The following is a 20,614-nucleotide window of genomic DNA, read 5'->3' on the forward strand; positions in this document are numbered from 1 at the left end:
GCAATATTTACAATCACCATTTTTACAAAGTGTAACATCAATAATTTATCATACATTTCATAATGCTGTCTGGACTTCAGCACATGTCCAAGTACGTGCTTCAAATTACAGCTGAGTTTATGTAACTGCGTAACACAAGTAGAGCTTTCTTTCCTGGAAGAAAAACCTTGCTGAAGCAATTTAAAAAGTAATGGTTTATTACTTGTAGCTTTCACTTGTATAAAAACAGTGCCCATTTTTGGAATCAGATTGAAATAGTTTAAAATAATGAGGAAATAATGGCTAGGACATTGTAAGATGTGTCGTACATAAATAAGACCTTCATAAACATCTGTGCTGAAAACATCTGATATTTGAATTTAAACAAAATACTCAGAAGCTCGTAAAAATACACCAGATTTGCAAAAGGAAATCCTGATGAATCGATTGGGTAACCAGATGGCATATTAGAAAATATGGAACCAGAAAGAAAAAATGCATTGCTGCTTGTCAGAATAAAGCATCTATTTCTGAAACAGATCACCAGCCACTAGAAGGAGCTCTTTCCTCATTTAATTCAAGACAGAAAGTGTCAGGTCTTATAGAGGACTTTACCTTATGTTTAAAAAAATAATAAATAACACCGATCTCAGGAGAAAATGTAGATGGTTATTATACAAAAGTGATTTTTAATTTATTTGGTCAGCTGTAATGATAGATGGCTGCAATTGCTTCAAGGAGTCCTAGCAGGAAAAAATTAAGTCTCTTGGTTTTGGTTTTTTGCTTGTTTGTTTTGGTTGCTTTTGTTTTTATAACAATTTCCTACGCCTTTAGACTAAATGCAAAATAGGCAGCATTAGTAAAATATGCGTCTTCTTTCAAATAGAGCCTTTTCATGGAAATGGAATCCCCAAAGCAGTAAGTCAGTATGACAAAATCTGATAGTAGAAGGGAGTTAATACACAGTGTGAAAGTCTGACCACCAGGGCACTATTTTTATGCATTTTACTCTAGTAAAGAAATGTTTAGATTGAAACAAGAAACGTTTAGATGTGGTACTGAGGAATGTGGTTTAATGGGAAATATTGGTGGGAGGTGGACAGTTAGACTAGATGACTTTGGAGGTCTTTTCCAACCTTGGTGATTCCATGATTCTGCGATTCAATTTTAATGAAAATCAAATTATCAGTATCTCAAGAACACATGAAGAACAGGTAAATGGTCATGTTTGTCTGCCTTATATTCCAACTCTCTTGAGTTAAGGTATTATTTCATCTTTAAAAATATTTTTAACAGCCTTAAAATTAAATATATTTTGACACACTGAAAAAAAAAAAAAAAAGGAACATTCTTTTTTAGTGTATTCATAGGGATGGACAAGAGCAACCTGCTTTTTTAGTCTTACAGGTTAGGTACACTAAAGATGGGCGGGCAGATTAGCATTAATAGATTCTTGACCTCTTGGTCATGGGATGCATTAACTGGGCTTATCTGGAGATTCAGTTCATTCATTTGACGTGCAGCTGCAGAAAGAGGAATTGTATCTAAAAAGCTATGAAGCTAAAACCACTCAAGACAAACTTTACAAAAATTATGAGACTTCATTTATTTTAATTATAGTAATGGTTCAACTGCACGTGTAGCAAAAGTTGGGCTCACAGACCCTAGCCAGTATCTGGAGGAAAGGGAAAACACATTTTCTCTTGAAAAAATGTCATATTTTTGCCTTCCTAGTTAGTAAGTTTTCTCAAGAAACATTCCTTCCAATGAACTGTTACAGAAGCTGAATTTGCTACTTTGTGTGCTGACATCTATGTCAGTAAAAACTGAATTTGTCTGTTATGCTTAATAAACAGAGTCAAATGATCAGATGTCTGTCAGAGCCTGACATATTTCTAGCACCAACAAAAACTCAGATTCTTCCAGTCTCTAAATCACGCACACAACTGCAATTGGCAGACTACAGTTTTGGCAACAACACGTTCTCACCATTTCACACTGCCAATCACCTTGGGTGGCTATGGTGCCTCTAATAATTATCTATTATAGGCAGTGCTACACTGTTCAGTCAAGTGTGAAAGCTCATTCTAAGCTGAAGCCAAAACATTAAACACACATTAGTCTGGGCAGGAGGTGGAATGAAATTTCCACTGCAACTCCACCTGATTTCTGATTAGTTGGTGGAAACTAAGAAAAATACATATCAGCTAAGGAGCCTAGTCTTTCATTACAGATTTTATGCACTTATGCAGTAAAAATGGAAGGCAAAGTCAATTCCATTTTTGCTGCATTTTAGTCCCTGACTGGCTAGCAATGAATTCTTCACTTACTTTCTTAAAACTAGGGGGATGGAAGCTGTTCAAACTGCAAACCTCCCAAAATCATGACTTATTTGTCAAATTCCTTTCCATTTGACCTTGTAATAGGTTAGCATTGGCCTAGAGGTAAAAGGAAAATGTCCCTTAAATCAAGTGATGCTACACTTCGTCTTGGAAACACTTAAAGTACAAATCACAAAAGGCTGGAAATAAACTATAAATCTTTAGTGACGTGCAGAGTCTCTAAAATGTTACTGCTTGTTACTTTTGATTTAGATGACAAGCTGTATGGGAATAAAAAGGTATTTTTACCCTTACCTCTTTATTTCTACTTGTCACGAACATACGCATCCATTCATAAAAGGAAGTATTTCTGGTAGTTTGTGTATGTAAATGTAAAAATAAAACGAACCCTTGCTTGCACTGCCCGATCACACTGTCTGGTAATTGAATGGAAGTGACCTTTGCTTCTGTGCCTTCTGAAATGATTTAAATCCCTAAACTGTAAATATGTTATGGCTTTTCTTCCCAGTTTTCCAATGGTGTTATTTTAGGATTTGTCAAATAGAGTTCTGCAGTAAACCATGTGAATTACTGTCTTACACATGTAAATATACATCCTGGCCTTTTTTAAAATAAGGTCTGTAAAAACAGTAGGTGATTCATGCAGTAGTTCATTGCTGCAGTGCTTTTTAATTAACATTTAATTTTCCAAACTTCATGTCCTACAGAGTCACTGTTTTCAGTTCCTGATGTCTTCTACAAAATTAAGTCTTTCTTTAGTACAAGAATAATAACTTGAATACAAAATGTTAAAACGTGGTCTTTGTTCTATCTTTCTTTAATGCAACCTTTTGGAATAATTACATTGCCTCAACAGTTGGAAGTGGAGATGAAATTTTGCATAGATGTAAATTTCTTAGCTTAATTCTTCCAGTTAAAAAATGCTTCCATTTGACTGAGCTTCATTTTAGATCTTATACTGTACAGAGTGTTTTGGTTTGTTGTTTTTTTTTACAGTTCCAAATATAACAACCTAATTATTTGTGTGTGGATTTTGGGGGACTGGAAACAGCATGAAATTTCATATGGAAATCGATATGATTCTCAGAGATGTGTAATAATGAGTCATTTAAAGTACAACATTCACAATTGGTAGGCAGAGTTCCAAAAAAGAGCCCTCACTGAATGAACTGAACGCTCTGCGATCAGATGTTACCCAGAGAAATAAGTCAGATTATAAGGGTTTGTCGCTCATTAATCCACTGGACAAAGAAATCAATTGCTAAACTGAAAGAAAAATTACATGCAAACCTGTTCAGGATGGCCATGCCCTGACCACTTTAAAAGCATGAGCTGGATTATACACAGAGAAGGAAGCAAGAGGTAAATTAATTAGATTACTTGAAAGATTAGGTGAGTTAATCCATCTCAGCTATACTGTGCCATGGAAACTGCACTGACCATTGCTGGCTGCTGTGTACACAGTGGACACCTGTGCAGTCACACACCGAGTGATCTTGATTCAACTTTTAATCAGAGACTTTGTGAAATTCTAGCCTTTCTACCTGAAAGGAAAGTAAAATTCAGTCCACATTCGTTTTGGAGGTTGTAGAAAGCTGTGTTGCTTTTTGCAAACCCCAGATTTCAACTTTGTTTATTAAGAACTTAAATGATTCAGTCAAAATAGTAATTAAAGACCTGTGCAGTTTTGTAGACTTCTATCCATGTGCACTAGCCTACTGTACCCATGATTTTTCAATGCATTCATGCATTTGTGCTAGAGCAATTTTCCTAGCAACAAGAGAGTGCAGTGTGTTCCCAAGTGTAATTTTTAGTAGAGCTTATGAGCCAAACAAACATAATGCCCTTTCACTGCCTCGAATCTTTGAGTCAAAGCCTAACGTAATAATGTTCATTCGTAAGGCAGGATCCTTGTTGAATGAGATTGAAATGAGAGCTGCTTGAGATTATCAGCAGTCAGCCAGCTCAGTGTAAACAGAACCACAGTGGAAATAACTGCTGCCTCTTTCCTAGTTTCAATGTTAGCTCCTTTCAGGTCTCTTCCTTTGAATTTACATTTTCACTTCCAAATTAATGAATTACGTAAGAATCTCTTTGGGCAGAAATACACAAATCCTACAAGCTGCACTTGAGAAAAAACAACCAACAGAAACTGTGAACTCAACAGTCTCAGCAATGGCCTTAGAGACCACTGGGTTAATACAAACATACTGGGCCTGATCCAAATCCTTCTGGAAGCTGCTAGAATGATCCAGAGGATGAAAAAGCTCTGGAAATAAAACATATTACACAAGACCTCGATGTAAAATAGTCTTTGTATTGAATCAATAACGTTTATCTCTTCAAGAATGAAATAGAAAATTTTTATTTAACAACTGATTTCTTCTAGTGCTTTCAGAAAGCCATGAAAAATCACTGGACAGTAACGACAACAAAAATTCACCATTCAAATAAACGACAACAGTTGTACCCATCCAGCTGCTGTGTGGTGCAAACAGAAGCTGGGAGCTGGCAGACTGCTCATACACAGCACAGATAAGGCCTCTAAACATCTGTCAAGGCTTAGGAGAAGTTTGACCTCATGGTATATAAAGGTAGACGAGTTTCTGGTTTCAAGGATTAATTCCATGATTGCAATGTAAGTTTACCCCAGAGCAGAGCTAATAACTTATTCATTGTTCTGCTCAGGTGTGCATGAGGTGGAATTTACCTGCTGAAACAGGTATGCTTGGCTGCATGATGTACAATACAGAGAAGCATCAGTGCATCTTAACCAGAAGAAGCATTTTCTAACGGTATCTTTCTGCATCGTCTGAAATGCACATTCATTTACATTTGGGGGAGTAATAACACTAATAAACTCCTAGTTTTCTATCTTCTAATGGAGGATGACCTTCCATGATGAATACTACAAATTTTTGACACGTAAAATAAAAAAAAATAATAATAATAATTAAAAAGTAGTAGGAAAAAACATGGTATGCTTTTGTGAAAGAACAAAACATGTTGCATTTGCAGCAAGACTGCAATAAGAGATTACAGGGAGAAAAAGGGATCCAATTCTAACTGTAGGCATCATTTAATTGGCTTGTTATATGCACCTAAAATTAAAAGGACTTGCCTGAAAGCTACAAAATAATTGTTTTATCAGTCAAAATGGTCCCCTGCTGGGATTACTTCTGTGTATTGCTATCTTGAAAAGAATAGTCTTGTTTTATAATCTCTCATTAAACACATATTATTTGAATATTCTGAAAGGAAAAGCAAAGTCACGTAGCCTCTTCTTCCAATCCTTGATGCTTTCTGCTCTGTCATCACAGGCTCAGTCACAATAGTATGTAACCAAAAACAGGGAGGACTTTACGTCCAAGTTAAGATGGATTTGCTCACTTCCTTTCTCCACCAGCTATTTAGCACTTACCAATTTGATCCTAAATAAATCCTTAATTTTCAGAAGAGCTTTGAAAGAATGCTCTGCGCCATACAAAGTAAGAATTAAATGTAAATCACCTTCAGTTAAGAAAAGATGTAGCTTAATAGGATTTGGCGGTTATCCTTACCTGGGTAATGCATGCTCCAGTGAAAGCCACTATCACAGCCACAATGTTAACAGTGAGCTGGAACTGCAGGAATTTGGAGATACTATCATACACGTTCCGTCCCCACATGACAGCCTTCACAATGCTACTGAAATTGTCATCTGTTAGGATGATATCTGAGGCCTCCTTTGCAACATCTGTTCCAGCAATACCCTGGAAAAATTAATTGGGAGTAAAATTACCAAGAAGTACAAAGACGGAACACAAACCTCTGCATACTCAAAGTCATAGACACATAGAGTTACCCTGCACTGTAACAGTGACTGATGAGTACATTCATACTTGCTAGCACGGTGGCTAACTGAACCTATTTTTGAAAGTGAATAAGGAAGCAGAAAAGGGCATTGAAAGCAGTGGGATTCCTATGATGATCCTCCTGAGTGCTGTGTAGTATCAGCTTATTGACTAGTTAACTTTTGAGTTGTTCTTGTACAGCATTTCTTTAATCACTGATGATATTCTATTAATACGCATTAACAGAAATAATAAAAATAGAATCTTAATATATAATCTCTATTAATATATGCTCAGAGTCACAGTATGTTGGGAGGACATGTTTACATGTAGCACTGGATTTTAGCAATGCAAATTAGTACTGCACTTTCAGGAATAACATTGAGTTCATTTTTCTATATAGACATTGGATTCTACATAGTCAATATGCAAAATATCGATGAAGTATGAAAACAAGCAAGACAATCTATAGAGAATTAAACTATTCTGAAGGAATATAACCCACCCCTCCCAATGTATTACTTCATTCAGTATCTTTCTTAACACCTCAATAATGAGAAACTTATTAGAGCAGATTTATAATGACACCAACATTAATAAATAAGCTCAAGATTATACCATTGCAAAGCCAACATCAGCTTTCTTAAGTGCTGGTCCATCATTGGTTCCATCACCGGTCACAGCTACAACCTGCCTCTGCTCCACCTGTGTGCTGTCAATAATACCTGCAAAAAATGTATATGTCTGTGTATGTATACATATATAGAGAGAGATACATAAAATAGGCAGCAAGATAAAACTTCCCTGATGTTTCTCAGCGATGTCTGTGTAACAAAGACCATGTGATACTGCATAAATCTTACATAGATTAATAGTTGATTTCTAAGGAAAATAATATTCTAATGTTTCTAAAGAAAATAATGTATAATATGTGATCAATATTATATTCTATTCAACATCCCTATTAGAAATTTTATGGAAACAAAACTTGTACAGATATCAAAGCATGTATGGGCAGCTCATTATCTTCTTTTGGGAGGTGCCTATTATTTATAGTTATGTAAAGTTAAGTCTCACAGTAAATCCATTTCAGCCCATCTCCCTGATTAAACTTCAGTGGAATTTTTCTGCTGAAGATTTAAGTTCAAGTTAGAACTTTTCCTAAACTCAGTCTTAAGTATATTCCCTATTTGGCTGAGATGCCTTCTGGCAATCAGTAGTGAGTAAAACCTAAAGATAACAAATGTCATTGAGTTTATCAAGCTGGAACCAAATAAGCATTTTAACAGAGAGATGTTGGACTCTTGACAGTGATTTGAGAAGATATAAAATAATTCTCTGTATTCTGAAGCCAAACATCCTAATAAATAGTCATAATAAAATAATTTCTACTTTCCTTTGACAAATGATCTCAAATTGAAAACACTAAAAGCAGTTGGTGAATCAGTTTTCATGTAACTGCCATGAACAAAACTATTTTCTACTTATGCAGAAAGATTAAATACTTCTACAGTCACAGAAGCAGCGCTGTGTTTTAAGAGGATGGGAATAATTCTCTGCACGTGCTTTTATTTCCACATTAGAGTCCATTTGTCTCAACTTATTGGGAATACAGGATTGATTTCTGTGTGGGTAACGTGGGGGTGGAAATGACAACATTTCTTTTGCTAAAATATTTTGCACAAATCCATACCAAATACTCTAAAAACAATTATCAAAACCTACCCAGCGTGAAAAGCTTTCAACTACTCTGGAAAAGGAAAAAAATCCCGTATCAGATAACCATCCAGAAGTAGGAAATTGCAGATTACAGAGCAATAGCAACCTCTTGGCAAAGTTAAGCCTTATCAGGCGTGCATAAGATTGCAGTGCAATATGGAGGCAGTAACTGTCCTGTATTTTTCAGCTTTATGAAAATAAATTACAAAAAAAAAAAAAAAAAAAAAAAAAAAAAAAAGAGCATTCGCTTTCCACTGGCTCAGACTCAAATAAATGGCACATTATTGTGATAAGATCTCATAATGAGAGCTTTCAGTTTGTTGGGGTGACTTACTTTTGGTATTACTAAACAAAAGGGAACAACAGCTGCCATTACTGTTAAACGTATCGTCTTTCCTTCTTGCTATCAATATGCTCTTTGATTTAAAATTAATAGTCTAAGCTTCTAAAGAAATTCATTAAAACTATGTCACTTCATGCTATTAACTGCCCCAAACAGGTACGAGTGCATCTTCTCACAATTAGATTCCAAATGTGAGCACAGACTTCATGAAGCCGAAGGGTTTTCAGGAAATGACTTCCTAATGGGTATAAGTAGTGGCCAAATGTCAAAGATTACACTACTCAGCTGCCTGTTTTTATCCATAAAATCAAACTATGCAGATGGGATGAGCCAAACATTCTCCAGAGCACAGAACTGTATAATCAGCAGTCACGGAAAGACGGAGATAAAATGTTGTTCTTGCAGATAGTGGCATGCATGTATGGCACAAGAGTGTGCAGTGCTAGATAGAAGGTCTTTGAAGAACTTCTCCTCTGCATGTCAGACAGATTCCTAATATGAAGCAGCAGCAATTATTTGGGCTTCAGATTTACCATAGCTATTCATAGCTATAGCTACGCTCCTTGACTTCTCAATATTATTTTTAATCTCATTCTCCTCCTTCCTTCCTCACATCACTGAATTGCTGTGCTGCTGTGAAAATCAATATGACAATATTGAAATATTTCAGTAATAATATAATGACACATCACTATAGATAACAAGCATTTTTACTACTATATTTTGAAACAGGGTAAACAATACTTTGAAATCATACCAACTGACTTCATGAAGTCTATAAGAAACTGCCTTTCAGTTGGAATGAGACATCTAAGTGAGCTGTTTTTGTTTCACTGAAACACTTTGTGATGCTAAATCACTTTGACATTTTTTTTTTTCAATCCACCTCTACTTCAAACACATAAATATTTGAGAGAACACTCTCTGCCCAGCTTTAAATGCTGAGCCATGTGTTTCTCCAGTCCCTTAGCAATAGTAAAAACAAAAATGTAAAAGAAAAATGATCCTTTTGCTGGGTGGGACTGCACTGTGTTACAGAGGGGAAAAAAAAAGTTCCCTCCAGCAGCCCTACGTTGTTAAAAATTAAATATAAGAAAAGTTTATTTTGTGATATGTGTTTTTAGCCTGAAGCAGCCAGAATACATCAAAGAAACGAAAATCCTCTTGATCCCTCAAGTGTCTGAGAAAAACATAACATTTTAACAAGAAGCTCAAAACTAGAGAACATTTAAATAGTTTCTTGTAACTTTTAATGGCCCTCAGAGTATTACCATCCAAAAAATTCCATCATGATTTCCATAGGCTTCTTCTTGAACACTGTTAGGTATTTAATTGCTCTATCATTTGACTTTGTCACATCTTAGCAACATTTAATGTGTTTGTTCTATAAGGTATTCAGTAGCAATAAATATATTTTGGATTGTTAAAGCACACGTGCTATAGAAATCAATAATTTGTTGCTTATTTTTCTTCAGCTTTCATTGATTTCTTTTTCCCTGGCGGAGGTTCTGTTTTCCTCTTAATGGAAAATCCTGCATGATTCAAATGAGTACTTCCAGGGGACTTTTTTAATTAACTCGATGAAACATAAATTGCTGTATGCTTCAGGAAGAAATGAAACTATAATAGGCTTTACAAGTCATGCCCTACAAGAGCTATAAGACAGTCCGCTGCATGCAGTAGGGCAGCTAACATTGTGCTGTTTGAATTCCGAGATGCAGAACTAGTACTAATGTTGTACAAACCATCCATCAATAAACTTCTGATCGTGCATGACTATCAATAAAAGCTTGAGCAAATGCCCCCAAAATATACGTATTATTTATGAAACGCACTCATACTAACTACTGTACTAATATGTTAGACACATTGAAAACATGCATAAAATATAAACTGAAAAGGATAAGATAAACTTTATTTCAAAAATGAGATTTCATTTATAAATTACAAAAGAAATGTTTGCTTCCTGCATCCCAGTGGACTAATTTGCACCCCACGTTGGAGACCGATGGTCTCAACAGCGTGTCAAGAGGGTGAGTAACAGCAGTCTGTTTCCAGCTGCCTCACCTCATGTGCTATGCCAGAGCTTACATTGATCCTGGTACTTCCTAGTGTGCTTCTTGAGTTACTCACATACACAACTCCCAACCTAAGAGCCCAACTGATCCAACCTTCAGATTCTTCAGGGAAATTTGCTCTCAAGTCATTTGGACACTTTAAAAAACTACATCCAGATTAAGAATTTCTGTAATCAGTCATATATGGAGTCATATCAAGGCAACTTAGGCATACAAAAAGGAGAGAGCCAGAAATGATTTTCTACCTAAATCTGAATTATTTAAGCAATCAAGACAGCTGAAAAAATCTTTTTTTGGCCAGCAATGGTGCTATTCCTGATCAGAATTTTTCTGACTTATTAAGCTTTTGATTGTGAGATTAAAGGTCAAAAGAATAAAATGGCAGGCCAGCATAAAATGTGAGATTTGAAAAAGGTTTTGTAAAGAATGCAAATGAATTCCTCTTTTAAAGGAGCATCCATCTGCAAATGGCACGGTGAGACAACATGGTTTGTATGGTACCATTTTTATAGGACAAAAACAGATTCTAAAAACACAAATGGAAATTTAAAGGAAGCTTATACAGAGCGCACAATTAGGGAGCCTACAGGAAAATGGAACTGCCTTGAAATAGGTTTCATCACTCAGTTTATGCCCAGTTACATGACTTCTGAAAATGAGTTTCTGTTTGTTTTCCTTTTGAATGTTGAGGTAGAACACAGGAATAAGGGACTTATTTACCAAGAAAGTTTTCTTGTATTATTTACAGAACAGCGATGTGTAGTTAAAGATAACTCAGATACAATTTAACAGTAAAATTCTTACAAAGCAAAAGATGCACTGAGCCTTCTCCAATAACTCTGGCATTACTTTACACATGTGCTCACATATGAAGGTGGTCTCACTCACCTTTGACCAAAGTATGTTTGTCCGTGGGAGATGACCGAGCAAGTACTCGAAGCTTTGGCCAGATTTTGTCAATTCGCTCTTGCTCAATCTGGAAAACAATAACAAAAGCAACAACAGAACTGTTAGTCTGTAGTTAGAAAAATGCAAAATAAACTTCTGTCCAAGCAGCAGAGGATTCATTTCATTGAGATCTGTATCTGTGATTCTATTCTTCAGAAGCACAGAAAAATTACAAGAGACATCAATGGCAGCAAGACCAAAAAAGCCATTTTTTGTACTACCAAAAGTCATTAATTGGTTAACATACATCAATTTTGCCACTGTATCTTATCTGCCTTTCTCATGCTCTTCACAGATAGTCCCACTCAGAAATGTAACTTGCTTAGGATAGTAGTTTCTCCAAGCTGATTCAATGTGATTACAACTTAAAATGTGTTGCTTTATTCTGCAACTGTCTCTCCAAGTACTCTCTGCTGAAACAAGGTACACGTCAGCACGAGAGAAGCAGCATCTCAGTACTCTCAATATTTTTATGGCACATTCTTATTACATATGGATTTTCATTTAATTAAATGAATTACCTCCCCCTTCTCATTTCGGATCCTTCTGTTAAACTCTTTCCCTTCGAGGCAAAGAAAGTCTTCTCCTGGATGGATGATCCCACATTTTATGGCAATGGCACGTGCTGTGTTGATATTGTCTCCAGTGACCATGCGGACCGTAATTCCAGCTCGCTGGCACTTTCTTATGGCTTCTGGGACCTACAAAAGAAATATAACAGGGAAAGAAAATTTCCAGATATGAGACAGAAATACAAGCCAGATGTTTCCAGTCAGATCAGTTTCCTAAAGATTCTCTTAATTTTAATATATACAGGAGTATTCTGTAGCTTTTTTCTATTTTTTTTTTTAGCACTGATGTGCAGTATGCTGAACCTAAAATATTCAATATACATGAAAACATGCACTGAGAATACAGCTATTCTGTACAGAAAAATGACATAACTTTAACTTCTAAACCAAATTTTCCTTTCATCGTGTACCAGGGCATGTGAGATTAACGTAAAAGCTGTACACTTATTTGGTATCAATTTATTTAAAAATAAAAAGGGGGTTTTAAATAGAAATTTGCAATGAAAAGAATTTTCATTTAAAAATAATAACAATTTTCAAAAGCAAAACAAACTTACTCAGTTTAAGAATTGGCATCAAAATGAACATTACTGACTTCAGTAGCAAAGTCTCCCTACAGTCAACTGTCAGTTTAGTGCAGGTATGTTGTAGAACTTGTTACTAATTAGACTGGATTAACCTCATCCGTTACTACAGAAACTACCAAGAAAAGGAGCCACCATTTACAACACTGCACTGCTCATGTTGTGCTTTGTGAGTCATTTTAAGTTCCCCTATATTTACAGTGCTGCTGGGGGCAGTGCATTGCCTTTGACTGACAACCACCATTCTTATCAAGCGTGGTAAATACTCTACTCCTAATGATTTCATGGGGCCAGAAAGGCTGTACATTTTGGGCTGAAAGTCATGCTAGAGATAAATATTATACACCCTTAAACCATATTGTAGATAATGATTATTCTAATAAGTGAGTGCAATTTCACACCATGTTTCTGCATATTCATTAAAATATTTTTTCCACAGAAAAAAAATAAAATAAAATAAAATAGTGCTATTCACTTAAATAATGATACTAGAAATGTCTCCAGCACTTCTAAATCAACTCAGCCAGATGCACATATACTGGAAATAATGGCTCATATGGTCAGTTGTATTCTTTCCTTTTTAATAAACAAGAGGCAGTTAAGAGGCATCTATTTTCCAAAATGCCTCACTGAACACCCAGTTGAAAAACAGACCAGTATTTTTTTCATTGCTGTGAAGCAAACAGTTGCACCCACAGAAATGTGCTGTTGGCAGAATGACTTTCTACGCAGATGACAGAAGCAAGAGAAAAAATGAAGGGTCAGAGGTTTATCTTCCCATTCCCTCATCTGTACTAACTGTAAATATTCTTCCCAACAGTTGCATCCTGGAAACATTATTTGGACCACCTGAAGCCTCTTTACATTATGATAGAGAATTCCATGGGACACATACAACCAGCTCAAATTCATTACTTAAGCAAATGACTTCTGATTTACTCAGTTTCCACAAAAATAATCTTGAGTATATCCCATTTGCCAAGTTGGAGCGCCCTTAATATCCACTTAACTGTGGTGACCCTCATGCATTGGGTTATGACAGATTTAGATGACTGCCTCTAAATCCAGCGCATATATTATATGAACCATGAAGGAGAAAAATAAATTACAGAACAAACAGAAAAATAGAAATATTCACATAAAGCGCCATTCCTGTTAACCAAGGTCATGAGAGGACAACCTAGTTTCAAATACACCTCAAACTCACATACAGCTAGGGAAATAATTCCAGCTCCCACTTCTCTCATTTTTGGACAGCTGGTGGGTGGTATCTGACTTACACTGTGTACAGTAATTACGCTTAAAATATTGTTCATATTTTTTAATGCTGTAGGGAAGAAAGAGTCTTGGCAGACCGAGTGGGCAGTGGAAGCAGATATTTGCCATCCGTTTGCAGAATTTAGGTACATATTTCAAATGTTTGAATTTTCTTTCTGCAAAGAAAACCTTTTAATATATGTATGCAGAGGTTATCCAGTGAACAAAAATCAGGTGACAAATACATGAAATTTAGAAGCAATTTATATTCATTGCCTAGAAATGACAGACTGGAGCTGTACCTTGGCAAACTGGTATAAACCAGTACAGACTCATTAAAGCCAATAAAGAAAGGCGGACAAAATAAACAGAGAAATCTCTGTAGGCACAAGACATCATTCTGTTGGTTCTTTTACTGTAGATTTATCAAAGGAAAAAAAAAAATGTTAAAAAAAAAAAAAAGTTAAATATCAAGTAGGTAGTTCTGTGGTTGATAAAAGTCGCTGCTAACAAGGAATAAGTTAGGGCCTGAATTTCATCAGTCTAAGTAACCAAAGTATGCAGAATTCATGGGTGTCCAGTGATTACACTCCAGTTAAAGCTTGTCAGTCGCTGGATACCATTGTTGAATAATTCATCATCTTGTAGTGCACAGAAGGAAATGGAATGGCAAAAAAGACCCTGCACTGTAATCAGAACAGATGCAGTACTCTTACCTCATGCAAGCATGGCAGCACGGACACTGCAGGTATGTCAAATATGCGAATATTTGAACACACCAACTGCATACGGGCAAATGATCTTAAGTAAATAAGTAAGTAAATAAGTAAATAATGCCTTTCTTAGTAAAAACATCAGTACAACTGAAGGGACACTAAAGGTTTTCAGGATGGTGACACTGGATTGCTTTATTGGTATTACTTAATCTGCCATTTCTGACAGAATAAATCCTGATATCTGTGAATACTGAGAATATCAATAAAATAGAAATAATAATAATAGTTCTCATTTTTATGATTTTTCTCCTGCAGAAGACACTTTGATAATTCATAAACTCCAGTGGTGTTTCTATTTACTTAATAGGTGGAATTAATCCTGGTAAAATAATACGGTCATTTACTACAGCTCGATATCTTACAATTTGCAGCTACAAAGGTAATTTGAGTGAGACATAATTCCCACTAAGTCAGATGTATCATACAAAGACAGTTTGCTGAAATTCATGTTGTTATTCTGTCTTGGATTTTTTTGGATCATGAACACTATAAAACAGTCCCACAAAACAAAGTCTGAATAAAACCCTACCCTACAAAAACCCTATGAATTTTTATGTTAATTACAAGAAAATCAATACATCAATCAGATAATTTTCTAGAAATTAAGTGTTTTGATACCTTCATCTTCTTTGATCCTGTGAACACTTTAGACTTGACCTCTTTGTTTGTATGAACGTTATTTGTTTTTACCTCAAACTCCTAAGAAATTATCTCCTGTGATACGAGAGCTGGGTTCTCATAAAACATGCTCAAAGTAACGATAAGCAAGGATAATTTGCAGCTATTTTAAAAATTAACTGCAAATCCTATTGCTCCCCATTCCCTCACTCTTATACATAACCCTACTTAAAGCTGCTTTCGAAAAATAGTGTATCCTTAATCAGTCTAGGAGGTAAAGGGCACTGGTTCATAGTTCCATTGGTCACTGACAGCTTACAAACTTTCTGAGTTCATATGTATAGCAGTTAGAGCATTAACATCCATGCAGACAGAATACTTTAAGATTATATTAAAATATCTTTCAAGATGCAATGTGAAGTGTACAGACAAATTCATTAGTAGCAAGAAACCATCTGATGACAGTTAAAGTGAGGGCTGTTTATCCAATGACTGCAGAGGTAAAGATTTTATCATTGTTTTCACCAAGCCAAGACTTACTTGATGTGATCACATTTCTCAATACTGAAAAAAGCCAAGCATATCCTTTATAATTCAGAGAGCAGTTATGCAACTGGTGCCTGTAGGTGTAATTATATCATGCTAAGTTTCCTTCATTTATTTTCTGAAGTTACAGCAGTCAAAAGTGTATAAAGGCCTAATTTAAAAATGACTCAGGGAAATAATTTTCCTTGCGTGTCCAACATTGCCACCATTTCTCAGTGGATCAAACACAAAGATTTAGACATTATTTATAAAAAAAAAAGAAAAAGACAACAATGACGACAGTAAAAAAAGACCAATACTGGAACCAAGGTACTTTATGCAGAACCAGAACACACTCTTTTTGTATAGGGAAATTTGAGTTATCATTCAGTGATCCTATTCCAGAGCAAACGCACAGTCATTAATCATCTACTGAAATAAATGCACCATCACAGAGTTAATTTCCTGAAGCAAAATGGGAATCATGCCCTCTCACCTGCAGTGGGTGTTGGGACTGGTGCTATCATATCACATCATGCAGCTGCATGCTATGGCCATATGCTCATGGCTGATACCATGAGTAAAACATTAAGAGAAGATATTGCAAATGCCTGCATTTTACTCTCCACATTTTAAATTTTGGGGCTTCCCCTCAATATGTCAGTTTCTACACTGTAAAACTGAACTGATTCTCTACTGTTGGGCTTAACTATCAAGGACCGCATATACTGGTCAGAAACAACGATTCTATCTCCACGTGCCTTTTGTATTACTGTAGTAATATAATTCACAAGTGTAATAGCAGGTCAGTTCTCATTGAAGACAGATACAGAATACTATGGCACCTCCTTCCATTGTGCACATGCTGATTTTCTCAGTATACTTGAATTTAAGCTTCAGGCCCATTTTTAAAGCCATTTAAGAACAACATCCACAACATCTACAGTATGTCCACGATAAAGCTTTTCCTTGTGCAAAGATGATATTTGCAAGTTTTCCTGAATAGCCACAAGTTACACTCTTACCACAGTTTGTAAAGTGGCAGATGTTTTAGTAAAACAGATCTCTAAGACTACGCGTGTTAGCTGTGGAAGATATCATACTGCAATTACAATCATGGCAATTACAGTCACTGCTCCTGTTTTTTTCTACTTGCACCTCACCACAGAGAGCACAATAAAACTTCTGCTGACTGATCCTGCATACTCATCCATGAGAGAAATTTTAATCATTTAAACCCTCACAAAGACCTATACTGTGAATTTAAACCAAAATTTTATCAAATTAATTCTTCTTCTTAATCAACTAAAGCTTGTTTTTAAAGCTCGCTACCATCTTTGTTACAGCTACATAAAATTAGAAAAAAAAAAAGATGAAAGCCACAAGAAATCTAGAAATCATTTCATGTTTCATTCTCTAAAAAATACTTTATAACATAAAAATTTAACTTACCTCTGGTCTTACTGGATCTTCAATGCCAACAACACAAATGCAAGTCAGATCAGATAAAATGTCATTTTCATTGTCCCAGTCAGGTTCTGGGCTGCTGTTGAAGTCTCGGAAAGCAACGCAGATAGTTCTCAGTCCATCACAGGCCATTGGTTCAATCACTTTCTTCACCATTTCATCCCGGTCACGTGGTCTGAAGATACGAGGTTCACCAGCTGCATTAAGGATCCTGGAACACCTATTTTATTTCAGTAAGAAAAAACAACAGTGTGATCATATATTATATGACTGCTGAAAAGTATTTCCATGTATCAGATCTTTCCCTTCAGCATCTTCCTTTCTGTGCAAATTTCTAGATAAAACAAAAAGATTCACTACTGAAATATTGTCAGAAAGAATTTGTCTCTAACTTCTTATGGAGACTCTCAGACCCTTTCATCCATTACTTCCCAAAAACCCATGTAATTAGTGAGCTAAGAACCTGCAAAGAAATTTAAACATCCTTATTTTCCAAATGTGTTTATGAACTGAAAGAAACTGTTCATAAATGGCTGAATATAGATGAAAAATACATTAAAAGATCCAAATTTTATGATAGCCAATGATAAGAAAAATATACCAAACAAATTTGCAAGTGGGAGGTGGGGATTGGAGGAGAGCAGTAACAGCTTTATACTGAAGCGTGTCATTTTTCTACTCTGATTAGCGTATTGCAAACACCGGAATTGCCAGGAATATCTTTATCAGCACCAGAAAGTTTTGCCTCATTAAGATTTTGGAAAAACACAACGAGAAGTCCATTGAACTTGTTCATTGAACTTACTTCTTCAGAACAATTTCAGAAGCTCCTTTGCTGTACATTCGGAAACTACCATCTGGCATTTTAATGACGGTACTCATTGACTTCCTCACAGAGTTGAACGTGTAAACTTTATAAAGTTTCTCCTCGGGAATGAGGGTCCGAACAGGCTCATAATCCTGCTTCAAATCCAGGACAAAACCCAAGAGACCGCATTCCGTCTTATTGCCTACCTGCCGAGGCAGGCCACCCTCTTTTTCTGGTGGCTGAAAGAAGAAAAAAATAGATATTAATTTCTATAATGCAGCTGTACACAAAGTTTTCTGCCCAATTAATAACAAAGTCACAGTGTACAATTTAAAATCTAAATTTTAATTATGCTGTCACATCTCTTCCCATTTTTAAATTCTACCTGAACATCTACATTCTGTCTCACATTTCTTCCAAGTCAGCCACAGATAGTTGAAGAGATTCTGATAACAGATCATTAGAAATGTAATTACTTACTTTAGGACCAACGTAATTAATTCTTACTTACTGCAAACAGAATATTTGCTATTCTCATTTGAACTAAATTGTTTTGAAGATTTTTGTTTGTTTTAATGGTGAATTAAAGAAATATATCCTTTTCTTCTAGCAGCCAGTTCTTAATGAAAAGTACATCCTATCATAATGCTGTATCTGCATGAAAATGGCATTTCCAACAATGTACTGAACTTCTACTTCTAGAAGCACCTGTTTCTAGAACACACCAGTCAGCTGCTTCAGACAGTAAGTGCTCTGTATGTTAAAAAAATCCCACAGGAGTAGGTTTATCATTCTGTAACTTGTTACATTTCTCAGTACTTACAAGTATGAGGAAGTCTGTACTGTCCCATTCAACAAACGTATTTCACATAGAACATTCTTAAGGGTTAGTGAGACAGGTTAGTTTTACCCTACTGATGATGTGTCATTGCGCTATCCCCAGATAAAAAGTTCCTGTGTTAGCAAGATTCCAGATAGACTGAAGGGATTCATGTATGAGCTCTAGACTGCTGATACCTTAAAGTTTCCTCTACTCAACAGAATTAGTTTACTTAAGCTATGAGACCCAAAAGAAGAAAAAGTTCCTTCACAATTTTAATCTGCAAAGTATCACGGCAGTGAAAACATTTCTGTTTGATAAGACCAAGCAACCAGTTTCAATGTGACTTAAACATTTGCTCGTCAATTTGTAGAATCAGAGCTGTGTGACTATCTTCAGAATTACCTCCCTGTTCTCACCATAGACTTTTAAATCCTGTCTACTTGTGAAATATCTGTGGGATGAGGGACAACACAGGTAACAATGAACTGAAACTGCAAATCTGTGAATCTACAAAGGTTTGAATTCTTGCCTTTAGACCCAATAATGTACAGTTACATGCATTTCAAAGGATTGTTAAATTCAGTAGGTAGAAAAATTTCAGGCAGGAATCAACAAATTACTCTTCAAAATGCTGGTCCACTTGAATAAATAAGGTTAATTTTCATAACATTGGAGGCACATGGTTCTCAAAGCCTGCTAAGAGCTCCTGGTTATTCGAAGTAGTAGATTTAATGAACTTCACTGCTTGGGTAGCAGTTCTAGGGAGGGCTGATCTATCTGCATACATTCTAACAAACTCATTATATTTTAACTTTAAATCTCTATTAATGTTGATTTTCTCTGCCACTGAAGACAGTGAATCTCAACACTGACATAAACGTGAAAATGATCAGGCTGCCTGGAAATCCACACTGGAAACCAATTAAATACATACAGATTGCTTTCCAACACAAACAGAATCCTAGAAAACAGCTACTTTATACACATGATTTAATCATAAGTAGGTGTGAATGGATACTGAGAAAATAAAAGTCCACCTACATCTCTCAGTATATCGACTACAGTCCTTCTAAAATTTGTTTTTCTTTGATCATTGAGTAGATCACGCTTTTCCTCAACTCACGGTGGTCTAAAAATAGACTTCTTTTAGTGATCATCTTTCGAATGGTAATACGTAAGCAAGGGGAAAAAATACCAGTGAAAAGAAAATGAACAGACATTTCAGAAAGGTTTCAAAATCTGTTAACAAGTGGCCACCTCCCTCTAGAGCAGCTGCTGTCTCTGTACTCTCTGTACATTATGTTAAAATAAAACATATGGTGATGAGAGCTGGCAAGTAGCACTTCCTTCCCTGTACTGTTTCAGCAGAAAACCTATATGCCAAAACTAGTTTCCTTGAAGACTGTTCTTGACAATCCTTTGCAGAATCTGCTAGCTCTTAAAACAGCGTATTGTGCCGTATCTAAATGTATTATTTGCTGAAACCTGCAGTTTATGGCACCTGGAACACAATTAAAAAGACTGCACAAAGGAGTTACTTTTGAATAATTAACTAGGAATCATTTCAGAGAACGAAAATGCAGCATCCTGAAAATTCACTACAAATCACTGTTATCAGCTCTATACTGTTAAAAATCTATGAATTTACTTAGAATAAAATAAGAAATACACTCAATAAAAAATAGGCCTTTGTGTCTTGTGCAGATTCTGGTCCTCGATCCTCTTGAGGACGATTCTAGAATAAGATAATTAAGTGATGAGGAAGATCACAGTCTGTCCTCGGACTGTTTGGAATTTTAAGTAGCTTTTCACATGAACAAATAGTAAGTTGACTCTTTTTAACACAGAGCACTGAAAACAACACATTAAATTACATAGAATGCTTTCTGATAGTCTATTTGCCATTTGTAATCACCACTGGAAGGTACAATCCTGTTGAAAT

At 35.7% G+C, this 20,614-nt stretch overlaps 1 protein-coding gene across 47 annotated transcripts in view; it reads right to left on the reverse strand.

Annotated features, from left to right (window-relative positions):
* The window catches only part of ATP2B2 (ATPase plasma membrane Ca2+ transporting 2), a 303,612-nt gene that overhangs the window by 20,364 nt on the left and 262,634 nt on the right, over positions 1-20,614 (reverse strand). For all 47 annotated transcript variants that reach the window (XM_072347778.1, XM_072347814.1, XM_072347821.1 and 44 more), the window contains 6 exons: positions 17,847-18,088; positions 17,027-17,261; positions 11,764-11,943; positions 11,183-11,270; positions 6,773-6,879; positions 5,882-6,073 (listed from right to left, as the gene is read on the reverse strand). In XM_072347778.1, coding sequence (XP_072203879.1) covers positions 5,882-6,073; positions 6,773-6,879; positions 11,183-11,270; positions 11,764-11,943; positions 17,027-17,261; positions 17,847-18,088 — 1,044 coding nt within the window. The remainder of the gene's footprint in view (positions 1-5,881; positions 6,074-6,772; positions 6,880-11,182; positions 11,271-11,763; positions 11,944-17,026; positions 17,262-17,846; positions 18,089-20,614) is intronic.

Source organism: Excalfactoria chinensis, chromosome 12, assembly GCF_039878825.1.
Source record: "Excalfactoria chinensis isolate bCotChi1 chromosome 12, bCotChi1.hap2, whole genome shotgun sequence".
NCBI lineage: Eukaryota > Metazoa > Chordata > Aves > Galliformes > Phasianidae > Excalfactoria > Excalfactoria chinensis.